Raw genomic sequence first — 16308 nt, forward strand, 5'->3', positions numbered from 1 at the left:
AAAAGATGGAGAAGAGAGTAGGAAGCGAAGGAGAAGAGGGAAAGGGGGAAGGGGGGAGGTAGCAGGAGAGTTGGACTTGGCCCTGCTGAGCTCCCCGCTCAGTAGAGCGTAGGAGGCCTTGGGTGTGGGTGAGAACTGGCTGGAGCTGCCGGGTCCATCTGTGCTGCAGGATCTCTGAGCTCTCGGGATGCTTTTGCAGGTCATCAGTTCTGTGACAGGTGGGCCCTGCTCACAGACCCTGGAGACATCAGGACTGGCACGAAGGGGTACCTGAAGTGCAACATCAGTGTGACTGGGAAAGGCGACATCTTGAAGGCCAACCCCAAAACCTCTGATGCCGAGGAACAAATCGAAAAGTGAGACAGGCCCATCCAGGGCCGTGCAATGGAAATGATAGGTCCCAACTCCCACGTCTCCTTCTCTCCCTTCCTTGCATTCTGGGTACATGAGAACGAACGGTCAAGTTCACGGCTTGTCCACCTGGGGTTCTGTACCAAGATATGTCTTGTCAAAGGCATGACTAGCCTCTGGGAGGTCAGTTCCTAGGACAAGAGAAGCCTGTCTTCCTATAATAACCTGTAATAGACAAGCCATTGCTGAGCTTATGCAACTTATTTAAATATAACTCATTTTTCTTGGAAAGAATTATAATTTCAACTATTGGTTTGTTAAATGGGAAGACTTAATGCAGAGTGGGGAACAGTGTTTATTCTATAATTCCAGGACCCAAACAAGTTTTCATTCACCCTAATCATACCCTTAGCTGTCATTCACACTAGGAAGAAAACTCACTTTAACCATGAATCCTAATCTTTTCAGATTTTTCTCATATATCAGGATTCTTCTTTCTGCTTCCAAATTGCTTCTAGATTTTCTTCCCATTCTTCCAGGTGAGAGCGCTTTTTTTTTTTCTTTGTTTTTCTCCCCCGCAAAGGAACCTTTTGATCCCTCAAGGATTTCCTTCAGAGAGACCTTGGGCCAGATTCTATGTGAGACTCTACAAAGCAGAAGGGTTGCCCAGAATGAACTCCAGCATCATGGCAAATGTCACCAAAGCATTTGTGGGTGACAGTAAGGACCTCGTGGATCCCTTCGTGGAGGTCTCCTTCGCTGGACAGATGGTGAGGAAGTGTTGTCACCAACAATGGCAGGCCTGGGCCAGAACCCTGCTCTATCCAAGCCGCTTATAGTCAAATGAAGTTAAGTTAAAATAAAACGTAGGAAGTGCATTGAGAGAGAAGGCTTGCCACAAAGAGGTCCTGGGGCTCGTGGCCAGAAAGTAGGGGAGGGCTGTGCACTCACTCTTTGTTGGCGGTTAGGGAGGCGAGCCGTCAGGCAGCGTGGCTGAGGACTCAGGCAGACAGGCCTCATCTCTGGCTACTTCTCTGAGTCATTACCTGCTCCCCAGGCCTTGTAAAGTTACCGCCTCCTCCCAATCTGCTCCACAGTCTCCGTGGGTAGTCCTTGACCCATGGATGCCTGCACATCCCTGTCCCCAGCTGTTCCCTGCTCAAGAGCCATGGGAAGTTCCACGGCTGGGCGCCCGGTCGGAGCCTCATCCTGGCTGGCTGGACTTTGAAGCTTCAGCTGACACGCATGTTGTCTCTGTCCTTCAAGCCTGTGTCTCTGCCGCTTCCTCGACTTGGCATGGTGAACACTGGAGTATTTTTGCCCAGGACCACCTTGGCGGTCATATAGGACATCACCTTCATTTTACGACAAGGAAACTGAGGTCCGGACCGGGGAAGTGATTTGCACAAGGTCCTATGAAAAATGTGAACTCAGGGCCTAACTCTATCTACTGCGTTCCTGGAGATGCGTGGGAACGACTCCTGTTCATGACCAGGCGTTAGTTTCACCCAGACCCCAGTAGGATGATGGGAACTTCCTGAGAGCAGGACCACAACCTACTGGCCTTTGTCCCCAGTGCCTGGCACGGTGTCGGCACCATTGGTGGAAGCAGGTTCTTATGTTTAGCAACTAACTTCACACTTCCAGCTGGTTTGAAGAGTTTCTTGGGTCCAGACAAGGGCCCCTGCCATTTCTTTCCATGGCTCACACGCTCTGGCTTTGCTTTTAGGGGCGAACCACGGTGAAGAAGAGCTGTGCCGATCCTGTGTGGCATGAACAAGTGGTCTTCAAGGAGATGTTCCCTCCCTTGTGTCGGAGGGTGAAGATCCAGGTGTGGGATGAAGGCAGCATGAATGACGTAGCGCTGGCCACCCATTTCATCGACCTGAAGAAAATCTCCAATGAACAGGATGGAGACAAAGGTAAGGTCTTGGAAATAGGGTCTCTAAATGACTGACTTAGGGCCCTGGTCTTTGAAACGAGATGTCTGGAGCATGCGCTGTGTCGGGCACCTTCCGTGCTCTGTGCGGTCTGTGGTTTACATTGGTTCCGGGGAGAGGATGGAGTCAGGCTCTGGGAGCCAGGAGGCTTGGCCCTGGTCCCACATCCGCCGTGACCATCACTGCATGTCTTAGCGATGGTCACTCCCTCTCTCTGGGCCGTAAGGCTCTTAATTGAAAAATGGAATGTTTTGATTAGATCAGGAGTTGGCAAACTGTGGTCCATGGGCCACGTCTGCTGCATGGCACGCAAGCTAAAAGTGGTTTCCACATGTCGAAATGATTCTCCAAAGCTGCGCGTCCCGCTCACTCACGGGAACACAAGAGCGTGAGTCCTGCAGGGGGCTGCTGCTCGCCGTCCCACAGATCGTGTTACTTGATGCGTACATTTGTGCGTATGTATGTGTCAGTGTGCACGCGGACGCATACACTGAAGGTCCGGCATAAACAGATCAAAGCTTGTGCATCTTTGTGCCCCCCACAGAGTGACGCTGTCGAAAGGTCTGAATGCATAGCTGCCATTAGACCTTCGTGTTACGGAAGGGTTTGCCGCAGCATTGCTGTGGGCAGAAAGCGCACTCTGCCTCTCTGCACATTCCTCAGTTAGGAGTAAACGTGTTTCACCCACAGCTTTTCAGGAACATCCTGATGGTATTCAGGGAGATGTGGAACAGTGTTTAAAAAGCAGACATCGGGGGCCATAAAATCTTTCTGTTCTTTTTCATACAATACCTCCGATTCAAAGGAAGGATAGAATCTAGTCCATGGGGCCATGGACGCGGGGAGAGGAAACATTTAGACATACCGCTACTCATGACAGTAAAACATACAGAAACATCTACTCATCAACAGCGGGGGAACTATTAAGCAAATTATGATAAATATATTTATTAAGAGTAATGGCTAATATTCTCGATCTCTTCATAAGAGCCTATGTGAATCACTTAATAGATATTACCTCTTTTAATCTCGATAGGTGAGTTAGGCACTGTTAGCATCTGCATTTTACGGATGAGGAAGCTGAGGCATAGGAAGGTTTGTAAAACCTGCCTAAGGTCATGCAGCTTGAAAATGGCAGAGCTGATATTTGAGACTTGAACCCACGTAAAGTAAGCTTCAGGATGCCCATGCCGTATGTCCTGGCAAAACAGAACATTCTGTTGCCAAAGAGATGTTCCTGCAGACGCCATGCATTCTCTCAGATGCTACGTATTAAGAAAGGAAAGTACTTCTGCTACTAGTAACTTTAAATCATCAGGCCTTTTCAGTTCCACGTGCAGAACATACCTCAGAACATTCGCTTCTTTCAGTCTTCACTACCCTCAACCTAGAAGCCGCCTCTGTCTTCGCTTTCGATGACGATGTGGTCCCCAAACCAGGTGGCCCATTCTTATACCCATTCACACACAGCCAGAGAGATCTTAAAACACACATCTGATTATGTCGTGTCTTTACTTAAATCCCACTAAAATATTCCCATAATTTCTAGGTTAAAGGCCAAAATCCTTGCCAAGGCTCCCAAGACCCGCTCACCGTTCCAAATTCTTCTCCAGGCGTCGGCCACGCTGGCTTTCTCCTTACCACATCCGTACGCCCTTCCCTCTGCCCAGAACTCTCTCCTCTCCTCTCTCTCTCTCAGCCTCCTTCCTCTCCACACCACGGCAGCCGGTTATTTGTTCTTACAGCACAAGATATATCTCCTTCGTTACATCTATAATGCAGACATTCATTCGTTTATGTGTGCATCTGCTGTATCTCCACCGGGCTCTATGCATGGTGTCTAGCATGGGGGCCGGCTCATGTTCGGAGTCAATAAACATTTGATGAGTAAGTGAACAGATCAAGGGCGCACATCAGCATCCTTATAATAATTCGTAGCATTATTCATAGTATTATTACAACTGTGAACAAGTGTGAACATATGCATGGAAGAAAGACTAGAAAGAAATATAGCAAAATGGTAATTATGGCTGCCTTTTGGTGATGGGATAGCCTGTAAATATTTTCTCTTACCTTTTCTGTGTATGCTACATCTTTAAATGAATGCATACAATTTTCATGAAGCAAAATATAATCAACTTGTAAACATAACCAGTCAACTAAAAACTTGGTGTCTTTTTAGGCTTTCTACCAACCTTCGGACCTGCCTGGATTAACCTGTATGGCTCACCCAGGAACCACAGTCTGATGGATGACCACCAGGAACTGAATGAAGGCTTTGGAGAAGGTGTGGCCTTCAGAGGCAGAATCTTGGTGGAGATTGCTGTGGAAATCCTCTCGGGCGGGGCCCAGGAGTCTAAATTTTCCAAGGCGCTCAAGGACCTCAAGTCGTCTTCGAAGGACAAAGACACCAAATCTTCCAAAGGCTCGAGTAAAGACAAGGGTGACGTGACCGACGATGGGAAACCCCAGCAGGCTCCCGACAAAACGCACTCGACAGAGGTCGAGGTGGAAGCTTTCGATGCACCCCCGGAGGTAGGTCTGGGCACTGCTCCACCGCACCTGGGAGGCGAGGCCGCGGTGGGGACAGCGCCTGCTGCAGCTCCCAAGGGCCTGCACGGGCCTCACTCCTGCACGCTGTGTGTTGGCTCAGGCCCACACTCCAGGGCTGATCTTTTGCCTCTCCCTGCACATATCATAGCCATCTGCCCATGATAAACTCCTTCAGTGGCCCCCAAACACGATCTCCATGGAAACCAAAGTAGAAGAAATGAAAAGTCCTCTGGGGGAGCCAGTGGGAGTGAGTGGTGGGGTGATCGACTGAACTGTATCTGTGGCCCCACGTTGTTTTAGCTCTGATATTAGCTTAGCATATGCTCTGGATGTGAGGTAATGTGGGATGAAGAGGAGGCAGAGTGGGTGACAAGCTGGGATACAAGACACTGAGGAACCTAGTCCCCTGCCCCAAGCCTGTGGGGGAACCACAGCTCATGGGGATGCATAATACTCAACGCAAAGCTCACTGGCATTTTCCAGCCTAGTTCTGTTATGGGAAAGAGAACTGGGCTCCAAGATGGACACAAGCTGTGAATGTCACCTCGAGTGTTTAGTTTAGCGATAAATACCACTTTGTAGTTAAGCAAACGAGAGAACTTCATGTTTCGGTAGCAGAGGTGGGTGGATTCCAGCTCTCAGCTTGGATGATTCTGCCTCTGGGAGTGTGTTTCTCAGGTCGACCAGACAATCATTTCGGATGGGGCAGGAAGGCGACGGCTGGTCTCCCAGAGCTGTCCATTCCTGGGGGAGACCGAAGGATGGTGGCCTTGGAATGGCCACTTATTTTTACTGTTGGGATCTAATCAATCTTAAGAAACAGTGTTGGGGAGAGGTCGGAACACAGGGTTGGAAATCTTGGGGGTTGGCTCTATTCACGGTTCTGATGTGAACACCTCTCCATGTTTCGGTTTAGGCGTCAGCAGATGGGGTGGTAACGGGTTCTCTGTTGTAGGCGTCTCCCGGGGGTGAACGAGGGCACGCCTGTGCAGGGGCCGGCAGAGTCCTCAGCACATGCGGGGCAGGCAGGCGACACGTTAGCTGTTGTCACTGTTCCCGATGTCGCTTCTGTTTGCTCCCAGCACCGGCGGGCAGCGATTCAGAGCTCTCCACCCCCTTCTTTGTGACTTGCTTCGGGTATTTTGCCAACCTCCCCAGCTCTCCCCCTGAACTTATATGTTGAGAAATATTCTCCGGGACTGTGCGCTGTCAGTTCGTTGTTAGAATTGGCATTTTCATTGATGTGATTGTGTTTACGTATATTTCTTCAGTATATACGCTAGCTTTAGAAACTTGACTTTTTTTTGGACTTTGCCAGAAATTATGGGTAGCTTAGTAGCCACTAAGGCTGATATTCCCGATATCCGTCCCTATGGCAAACTTTCTTGCTGTCGAGACTGGCTATTCTTTTCTAAACAGGGATCGGCGAAGTGGAAAGGAGCTAGTAGAAGATTTTCTTAACCCAAGTCAGTATCTTCAAGATACTTTCGGTGCCGGAGGGCATCTTCACCCTTGCGTAGAAGGCGGTAGGAGAGGAGCAAAATTCAGGCATCGTTCAGATCCTTATTTCTCCTCCCTCCTCTCTCCATCTTGGCTTCTTGTTTGTAGTCAGTTTCTTGCTGGTTTCATTAGTTATCTCTTGCTGTATCACAAGTTACCCCCGAATTTAGCAAACATTTATTTTTCCATTTAAAGCCACAAACACTTATTTTCTCCGTGGGTGAGGAATTTGGAACTATCTCGGCTTGGTGGTTCTAGCTCAGAATCTCTCATGAGGTTTCAGTCGAGACGCTGGCAGGAGCTGCAGCCATCGGAAAGCTGGACGAGTGCTGCAGGACTCACTTCCAAGATGGCGCACTCACATGGTTGTTGGTGGAAAGACTCGGTTCCTTGTTGATCGTTGGCAAGAGTCCCAGGTGCCTTACTGCATGGACCCTTCCGTAAGCTGCTTGAGTGTCCTCGTGGCAGCTGGCGTTCCCCAGGGTGGGCGATCCAAGACAGAGCGAGGCAGAAACTGCGGCGTCTTCTCTGACCACGTCCATGGAAGTCGCACGCTGACAGTGATGCCACATTCTAATTGTTAGAAACCAGTCATTGCGTCCAGCCCACACTCAAAAGGAAGGGAATTCGGCTTCACTTTCTGAAGGGAGGATTGTCCAAGAATTCGTAAACAGTTTAAAACAACCACATTGGGTTCTACCCCCCAACCCCTAGAGCCTCGACGGCTCGGAGCTCGCCCGCACCAACATGTTTTCCCGCAGCTTCTTAATTTTCAGCTGTCCAGGGGCTTTGGGCTTAAGTCTCTCTTGCCACCGCCATGAACTCACGGCATATCTGCACGAATGAGATTTCATGGTGTTGGCTTTTCCAGCTCACCCTCATTACCACCATCCAGGTTTATCTCCCCTCGGCAAACTTTCACAGAGCATAACTAATCTAATAGGTGTGTTCATTTTTAAACTCTGTGAACCCTATTAAGTAACTTCTTTTTTAAACATCATCATCAACATGAAAGGAATAAAAACATAGTGACTCTGTGGACTTATGGTGTAGAAGGGTAGGTCAGACATATAAAATAAATGCATAAGAAGTAGAAAGTGGTAAGTGCAATAAGGAGGTATGAATTTAGTGCTATTATTTCCTGGAATGAGTGAACTATAATGATTAAAACGCTGGGATCCCGAGTAAGACAGCTGGACTTAAGACACGGCAGTATGGTGCAGGGGTGACTGCTCACCCTCTGGAAAAACATTGTCTCTGTCTCTGTTTCTCTGGGCAAGTGACTTAAGCTTCTCATGCTTATTTCCAATAATAACTTCTACTTCATAGTCTCATAGTGAGGATTTAATGAATTAATACATGCAAAACACTTAGAACCGAGTCTGGAACATAGTAAGTGCTCAATAAATATTGGTCATGTTTAGTAACTTCGAACAGGTTTCTTAATTTTTCATGGGACAGCAGTGTCCTCAACTTTAAATGACTATAATAGAAATATCTCCCTTCTAGGATAGTTATGAGAATTACATTAGATAATGTAGGTAAAATTCTTAATACTACATCTGACACATAGATAGTAACAGCTCAATAAATATTACCATCATCATTTTTCCAGCTTTGGGAGTCAAGGTATATTTTTAGACAGAAGAGGCATTTGAGTTGTACCTTGAAGGATAGGTAGGATTAAGACAAACTCTAGCCTGTTAGAATACTTATCATGACTACCGTCTGAGGCATTTATATATGCAGGCTTTATATTAGATCCTCCACATGGATAATTCCTCCCCACCCTCACAGGCCCTATTGTGATGTTTATGTCACAGACAAGGGAAGTGACGCCCAGAGAGTGGCCGTGACGTGCCCGAAGTCCACCAGCTAGGAAGTAGCGGAATTTGAAGAGGGTTTATCTGGCTGTGGAGCTGCGTGTCCCTCTTCAGGCTACATGGTGTACGTTCCCTCCAGGGCCCTGACTAGTGTTTAACCACTTCCCAGAAAGTAAACTTGGCCACAAGAAGGCGAGATAAGTGGCCGGTTTACAGCCCGTGGACCCAGTGGCAGCAGGTGGGAGGGGCGTGTGCTCGATGATCGATGACCGCGATCCAGCGCTGGGCCCCACCCTGTTCTACGTTCTGTTCAACAGAGACATTTCCTGCGGGTACTGGGAGCACAGGGGGCTCCTGTGTAAAGGAAGGGGGTGACCTTTCACCTGACGATGTGGAAAACTCTCTGGTTCTCTAAGCGTCAAGGTTCATGGTTTCTGGCTAAATGTGGCTCTTAACCTCTGAGGCCGCAACTGCTTTAATCTTTAGATGAGCCTTTTTCCACGGAGTTTGAAAACTTCAACCACAAAACCAGGGAGCACAGAGTGTATGACTCCAGTTCTCTGAGCCTCCTCCCTCAGAAATGCGATGCTGCGTCCCAGCCACATCTGCTGAAGTGTCAGCCTGCTCCGTGTCAGTAGGAGTCATTCGCAAATACTCATGTATTATCTTGGGATGGCTCCTGTCTTGTGACCTGTGTTGGCATAAGTGGAGTCATTTTTAAGTAGAGTCAGGGCAGCCATTCCAGAGGACTGCCTTGTACTTCCTACTCCTTGAACCTTTGGAATGTGTGACCTGGGCAAAATAACCTTGGAACTGGGCTACGGTACCGTCATTTTCCCAACAGCTGTTTGTAGAGCTGACAGGAAAGCAGATCTCCTGACCTCAAGGACTGAAAATTAAAGACATTCTTTAGAATCAGTAAATAGCCATGTGTAGCTAAAGAATAATTTACGTTATTAACACCAATAGAAATTCCTTCTTTCTATTTCTGTAATTATTATTATTATTATTCTTTCCGTCTGAATCAGTGCTTCCCAGGATTGTGGTTCTTTTGGATCTCAAATAAACACTTGTTGCCTCTCACTTTGGCTTTTTATTTTTAAATAAGACGCCCGTAAAACTCCTGTCCTTCAGCAGTCCTGGTGGAGACCAGGCCTCAATTCTCGGCTGCCTTTAACTCACCGTGTGACCTTGGGAAGCCCCTTTCTCTCTCTCTCTCTCGGCTTTAGTTTATTCAGGCGAAAGGTGGAGGTTGGAGCAGATGAGCTCTGAACCCCTATCAGTGGAAAAGCATTTATGCTGTGGTGCCTTTGGGACCCGTGCGTGCCTGGCAGCAGCCGCCACAGTGCCTGCGGCCCGCCTGGGACGCACGTGACTGGCTCACGCTCACGCAAGCACCTAACCCTCCACCCCTTCCCTCTGGGCTCGTGTTCCTTCCGGGGGTAAAGTCTGACTATGAGTTAGCACCAAAGCGTTGAGTTAACACGTGTTAGAGCACGCCGGGTCTGTGGTCTGAATACTTCGGAAAGTTTCTAACTCCTCACTTTCCTTATCCGTACAATGGGAATGATTCTGATTTCGACCTGTCAAGGTTGTTAAGGGGAACGAACATAGCATTATGTGACCCATAAAGCTGTGCTCAGATGTGAGGGTTTAATCCTGTGACTCCGACTATTTTGTCTCTGGTTTTCTGTCTTCCGAATGCCTGCTCGCCAGAAGGTGATTCCTGGCCTGTTCCGCAGCAGCGTCTTAGAAAGGTTCATATGCCAAGTTTATCCTTTAAAATAAAAGATTTTCTTATAAGCTGGCGGCTCAGAAGGTCGAGGCTACATCATTCTAGATAAATGGCTGAATTTGGATGTGCAATTGGCAGGTCCCGATTCCCGCCTGTCTGATTAGTGGGGAAATGATGTGTCATTTCAGGCCAACGCTGAGACTCAAATGCCTTAAAATTACCCTGGACAGGTTAGTGTCAGCTTCCCAGTAATACCAAAAAAAGAAAAAAAAAAAAAAAAGAGCCAAGCCTGTCTAAAATATTTTTTTCTTCTGATAGATTATACCAGAAAGATATGAGGACTTTTTACTCTTTGGAGCATTTTTCGAAGCTACCATGATTGACCGGAAGATTGGAGATAAACCCATTAGCTTCGAAGTGTCTGTTGGTAAGTGCAGTTAAGCTCAGTGCCTGGCACCTGGCGTGGACCTTGTACCCATTTCCTGGGTAAGTGAGTTAGGGCCTTACATGCCAATGATCGTGATCTGGTGGCAGTTTACACGTCAGGAAACAGTAATTACTTCTTCACTCTGTGTCACTAGGTAAGGACTAGATTTATTTTCCTACTTTAAAGGAAGGATTAAGAGTACGATTTGGTTTCAGACAGACTTGGTTTACTAACTAATCCTGGTTCCATTACCTTAGGCTCACTTAATTCCTCTGAGTCTCAGTTTCTTCATCTGTAAAATAGTAATTATAACTTCACACAGAGCTATTACAAGGGTTTAACAAGCTAACGCAGGCTGATGCCAGGCACACGGTGGGTACTGTCGTCGCTAAGACTCGGCAATTTTCCTGGGCTGACGTACGTCTAGGAAAACCATCCCGAGAAAGGACATTCCGTCAGAGAAGGTCTTGATTCATATTCAGGAAGCCGTGCTTCAGAAGAAGAAATAGAGATGGAATCCACTTACTTTGGAACTTGAGTTGTTTTTACAAAGTCATTGCCAATCTTATTTCTTTGGTCTGACCATCCTTCCTTCCACGTTCAGACTGAGATCCGATTTCCCTGCCCTGGGCCCCTTATGCCAAGCAGCCCGATTCTGCTTGTTGACACCCGGTTCCTCTCCCCTTGCTCCTGCCTCTGCAGGTAATTTTGGGAACCTGATTGATGGAGGGTCCCATCACGGGAGCAGGAAGAAATCAGCTGAGTTGGCCGAGGAAGACGCCCTTCCGCTGCTGCAGGAAGGAGAAAGGGACGCAGCCCATGAGGTCGCCATCCCTATGGTCTCCAGCACTCACCCAGAGAGGCCGCTCGTGACAGAAGGGAACAGGTAGGAGACCCGGCAGAAGCAACAGTCTCTGATGGCGGAGGTCTGACCAATTTCAGGGACCGTTTGATTTAGTTCTTCCCTGAAATCAGAAACATCATTTTTTTTTTTTTAATTTATGGGAGCAAGTACAAACAGGGGCAACATGATATTATTAAATCCTTAGTGACATGCTGACAACTCTCCAGATGACAGACACATGCAGGTAATTCATTTAAGGGCAGAGCAATGGCGGTGGCTATTATTATCGTATCTGAAGCCCCCTTTATTCTATACCTTTGAAGTATAACAAGGTAGGAAAGTCAGAATTTGAAATTTCCATCGAAACCTTATTAACATTTATTATATTCATCTGAGTTCTGTGCTATTATGTAAACTCAATTTAGTAGAATTATTGAATACATCATTTCTTATTTTATTTTGCTACAGTCAAGCTGAAGAACTCACAAAACAATCGTCAGCCACCAGAAAAGACTTTCAGAAACTAGCCGAGTGCCTACATGTGCCCTCACTGATCTTTAATCTATGTAAAATTTTGACATGCAAAGATGAGTGAAATTATAGATTTCTAAGAGAGTGCTGTCAAGCACCAAACAGGTGATTTATGAGAAGGGAAAGCCACACGCAGTGAGAGTCCTCTGTGTTCAGAGCCTCGCGCTCAGCGTCAAACGCTGTCATCTGCGTGGAGTCTCGTACGAGAGCCCTGCTCTCCCCACTGTGGGCAGGGAGACTGGAACCCCTCTACCAGCGCCCATCCATCTCTCTGCTCGTCTCCGTGTAGACTCCGCGCTCGGACCGGGGCTCACTGACCACTCTTAGGAAAACAAGGACTCACAATCTTTTCTGCGTGGGTGTTGCATAAATTATTCACTGGGCTCATTGTCTGCAGAGACGGCTTTGCTCATCTTCCTGTCTTTTCTATCCCACAGCCTGGTGCCACCAACTTTGAGTCCTCCAAGCCACAAATCAGAATGTTATCGATAGTTCTCTTTTTCCTTCCCACCCACATCCCCTCAGCGATCAAGTCTGGTCAATTCTAGTCCTTACGTATTTCTCAAACCTATGCCCATTTCTGCCTGTCAGCATCTTCGCCTTCTCCCTGACTTGGATGTTCTGCAAGAAATTTACCAGAGTATCTATCTGAGCCAGTTACTCCCCTAATTGACATCATCCCTTGGTTGCCTGTGGCTTTCAAGATGAGTTTCAGAGGCCATAGAGTGTTGTTCGGTCCCCGTCTACTTCTCGACCATCCTCTCCAGCACGCAATGGCCCTGGCAGGTTCCCAAATGCATCCTGCTCTCTGCTGCTTTTCGGCCTTTTAAACAGCTCTTTCCTTTGCCAGGTAACAGGTCCCCTCCTCTTACCCTTCAAGAAGAAGCCCAAGTGTCATTCCCTGCATCACAAGTCTGGTTGGAATTTCTAGACTCACCTCCTTCAAGCACTAACTGCACTGCATTCAGATGTGTGAACTTGTCTGTCTCCCTGTGAGACTGTGAGCCCTCTGAGGGTAGGGCCTGTGTCTTCCGTTCACCACCGAGCCGTGGTCCTCTCATTTCTGAGCACACCCTACGCTTTCCAAATCCTGTCTCTCCAATGGACCGTGTTTCTCCTCCCATGGATCGCTGTCTCTGGGGTCTTTTATTTCCCTCCATAGCAGCCATACCTGGTTGTCTTAACGGCTTCTCTGTCCTCTTTCAAAACCGAGAGCATCAGTGAGTGGACCCTGTAACAGGGTCTGGGAGACGTCCCTGAGCTACTCAGAAGTAATCTGCCTCCTTCCCCTGGGACCAGGCAGTGAGAACATCCCCCTCCTTATTAGACTAGCTTCTCAACTGTTGGCGAGAATGTCAGGGCGTATAGTGTGGGAAGGGCGTGGAAGGAGAGAAGAGGTCTCAGGGCACCCTCAGTTGGACCTCATGTTAGTGCCGCCAGTTGGCTCGAGGAGACCAAAATAGGCGATGCTGGCGTTTGGGGGGCTTTCTGTATATTTCTCAGTCACTATGTTGAGGCTCTGTCCACATGGTGGCAAGCCAGGGTGACAGAAACTGTCTATAGCAGACCCCCACAAACGTGCACACACGTGTATGCACAGGCACACAGAGTGACCACACGCACATGCACACACATACGTATGCATACACGATTTACTTGTCTGTCACCTCCATTAAAATGCCACCTTGTAGGGGGTGGTCTAGAATGCCACTTAAAGTATCACCTGCGTTTGTTCTGGGCTTTCCAGCTTTACAAGGCACTTGTGCTCGTGTGCACTTTCTGCATCGGGCTGGAGCTCAGGAATGAGATTGGAGCACACGGCATCTAATGATGGGACACCGTTTGAGTCCCAGCATTCCAGGCCAACCCTTGCCCAAGGTCACAAGGCTGGTCGCGTGTCAGGCCGCTAGTCAGACTGGCAGCCCCCTCTTTCCACTGGTGCCTCCCATCTGCTGTCCTCCGTCTGCACCGTGATCTACCCGAGAAAGCACAGCGTCCTGGTCCGCGCCGCCCCAGTAAGAGCAGCAGGGCTCTGAGAACCAAAGAGACAAAGGCCTTGGCCATCATTAGCACAAAATCATTCAAACCGAAGAAAACTTGGAACAGTACAACCTCAAGAAGGAATTTATTTAGTTGCAAAATTCTCAGTGCAATAATTTTAAAAAGAGATAAAAGAAAGCAGTATAGTTTCTAATCTTTTTTACTTTATTTTTTTTGTTCTCCTGTTGTAATAATAACAATCTCAGTTTCTGCCAAGAATTTATTTGGCTTCTCTTCTGAATGGACACCTGCTGGTTTATATTCTGCAGAACAGACCACAGGGCAGCTTTGCTAGTCTTATGGTCTTCAAAAGGATATAGTTTGGAGAGCTAGAAAGAATAACCATGCTTTCTTTCAGGCTGAAGTTCTCTTTAGCTTTTTGGAATGCAAACAAAACTTCCTTCCTCTTTGCCTCTCATTCATAGTCTGTCTGTCTGTCTGTCTGTCTGTCTCTCTCTCTCTCTCTCTCTCTCTCTTTCTTCTTCCCTCCCTCCCTCCCTCCCATGAGCATGTGACTCCAAACACTGTCCACATTCATCAGGGCCACCTGTTCCATCATACCCATTCCAAGAAATTCACTTTGGCCTTCTGGGTGCTTGTGGGAAAATGACAGGTGGGTTAGAGGGGAAACCTGGTTAAGAATTTAATAATTTAGCTGTCATGAGTCAGGGCACTTCGGCTTTTTGCTACCCCTCCTCTACCTCACCTGCCTTCACATCCATCCTTTTCCTCTTTGGGAAGTGAAATTACAAATTAGTTCCTTCTTGTCTTTAGTCTCATCCTGTTAACCATATTTTTCTCATCAGCATTTGAGTATATCCAACAGTCATCCTCGAAATTCTCTTTGGCTCCACACCTCCCCTTCTAACTACTTAGCCGTCCCCCTTGTCCCTTCTTAGCTAAGTGAGACACCTGCATTATTAGCACTAATACCTAGCAACAATAAGTGTTGGATGGATGGATGGATGGATGACTGGATGGATGGTGAGCCATGGAATGCTGAAGTTGAGTTGGAGGCGCATGTCTTCATCCTCATTAATAATGTCCCCTCTTACATTTCTCTAGCAATTTCAGTGTGTAAATGCATTCACATCTGTTATCTCAATTGGGCCTTACACAATGCCTAGCACATAGTCTCTAAAGGAAAAATGTTAGTTTTTCTCCCTCTTTTCCCTTTCGATTTAAACCTTTCTCCTTGAAGAAGGCTTGCCTGATGAGTCCTGCCCTCCGGTGATCATTTCTGAGCTTCGCCTTGGGGGCGAGAGTGGCAGCTGGTGGTACTTCTCCACTGTAGCCACATAACTGTTCCTGGTTTGCTGTTTTCTGGTCCCCAATTATAGACTAAGAATGAAATTGATAGTTTGATAGTTCTGTCACCACTCTTCCCTCGCCCCACAAAGAACATACAAAATATAAACATGTGGCTGGAATCGCCTGAAATACACTGATTGTCAACTAACTTCCAGACCTAACGTGTTTTCATAGGAATTATAACTACTTGCCATTTGAGGCCAAGAAGCCCTGTGTCTACTTCATCAGCTCTTGGGGAGACCAGACGTTTAGGCTGCACTGGTCCAACATGCTGGAGAAAATGGCAGACCTGCTGGTAGGTGACGGGTTTGAACATCAGGAAGCTGGAGGCAAAAGAACTTTTTTTTTAATGAACCCGGTAGAAGGTCTTGACCTCAGTTTAAATACAAATAAGTTGAGGCTGATGCATTTGGAGGACACATGGGGAATTTGTAGACCCAGGGGAATGAGAATACATTTTTCGAAATCTCTAGACTTTGAATCAAACTACCCAAGTTCAAATCCTTGCTCTGCTTGTTACAGATACAGGACCTAGGGTAGGTGGTTTTCCTAATCTCCAAAGCACAGAGGATTAATGACTTTCTCACAAAATCGATAGATCCTGGCTTCAACTAATGGAAAATCCTAAGCCCCTAACTTGGTAGACGACCTTCAGCAAGATCAGGCCCTGCCACCCCTCCAGTCCAGTCTCTCACACACCCTCCTCCTGACTTTGCTCCACGCACAGTGGTCTCCTTCCGGTTTCTCAAAAAGACCAGGTGCCCGTGTGCCCCACTCTGTCTCCCTGTCACTCTGTCTCCCTGGGCTGCTTTCTCCACCTTGCTTCTGCGTAACCCAGTCAACCCCTAGCTCCGGCTCGAGCATTTCCTCAGAGAAGCCTTCCGACCCCCACTCCCTCGGCCTCTCCCACAGCACCTTGTCCTCCAGAGTCCCTGCCACAATTTACAACTCAACTGAGTGTCTATCTTTCATTCCCCACTGTCCTATGGCATCTAGCATAGCTCCTGGTACCTGAGACAGCTAAAGAATGTTTAGAGGCATTAAATGTGTGAAAGTATTCAAAACCGTGTTGATATGCGGGAAATGGTAGGTCGCTCTACCGGCTCCCCGGGGGGAAAGAGGACCAGGAGCTCTGCTTCCTTGGTACCCGGCACCTTCCTTCCTGTAGTGATTCCTCTTCTTCTGCTCTTGTATTTCTCTGTCCCCTCCACGCATCCCATCGGGGCTGCCCACTGCGCTGCTGCCTGCCCCGT

At 47.7% G+C, this 16308-nt stretch overlaps 1 protein-coding gene across 1 annotated transcript in view; it reads left to right on the forward strand.

Annotated features, from left to right (window-relative positions):
* Positions 1–16308, forward strand: part of FER1L6 (fer-1 like family member 6) — a 108199-nt gene that overhangs the window by 29165 nt on the left and 62726 nt on the right. Inside the window, exons 8-14 of the mRNA XM_016166440.2 lie at positions 200–356; positions 935–1121; positions 2081–2273; positions 4474–4826; positions 10221–10329; positions 11032–11215; positions 15230–15350. Of these exons, the coding sequence (XP_016021926.2) occupies positions 200–356; positions 935–1121; positions 2081–2273; positions 4474–4826; positions 10221–10329; positions 11032–11215; positions 15230–15350 (1304 nt within the window). The remainder of the gene's footprint in view (positions 1–199; positions 357–934; positions 1122–2080; positions 2274–4473; positions 4827–10220; positions 10330–11031; positions 11216–15229; positions 15351–16308) is intronic.

The sequence above is a fragment of the Rousettus aegyptiacus genome, unplaced genomic scaffold (genome assembly GCF_014176215.1).
Source record: "Rousettus aegyptiacus isolate mRouAeg1 unplaced genomic scaffold, mRouAeg1.p scaffold_m13_p_15, whole genome shotgun sequence".
In the NCBI taxonomy this organism is placed as follows: Eukaryota; Metazoa; Chordata; class Mammalia; order Chiroptera; family Pteropodidae; genus Rousettus; species Rousettus aegyptiacus.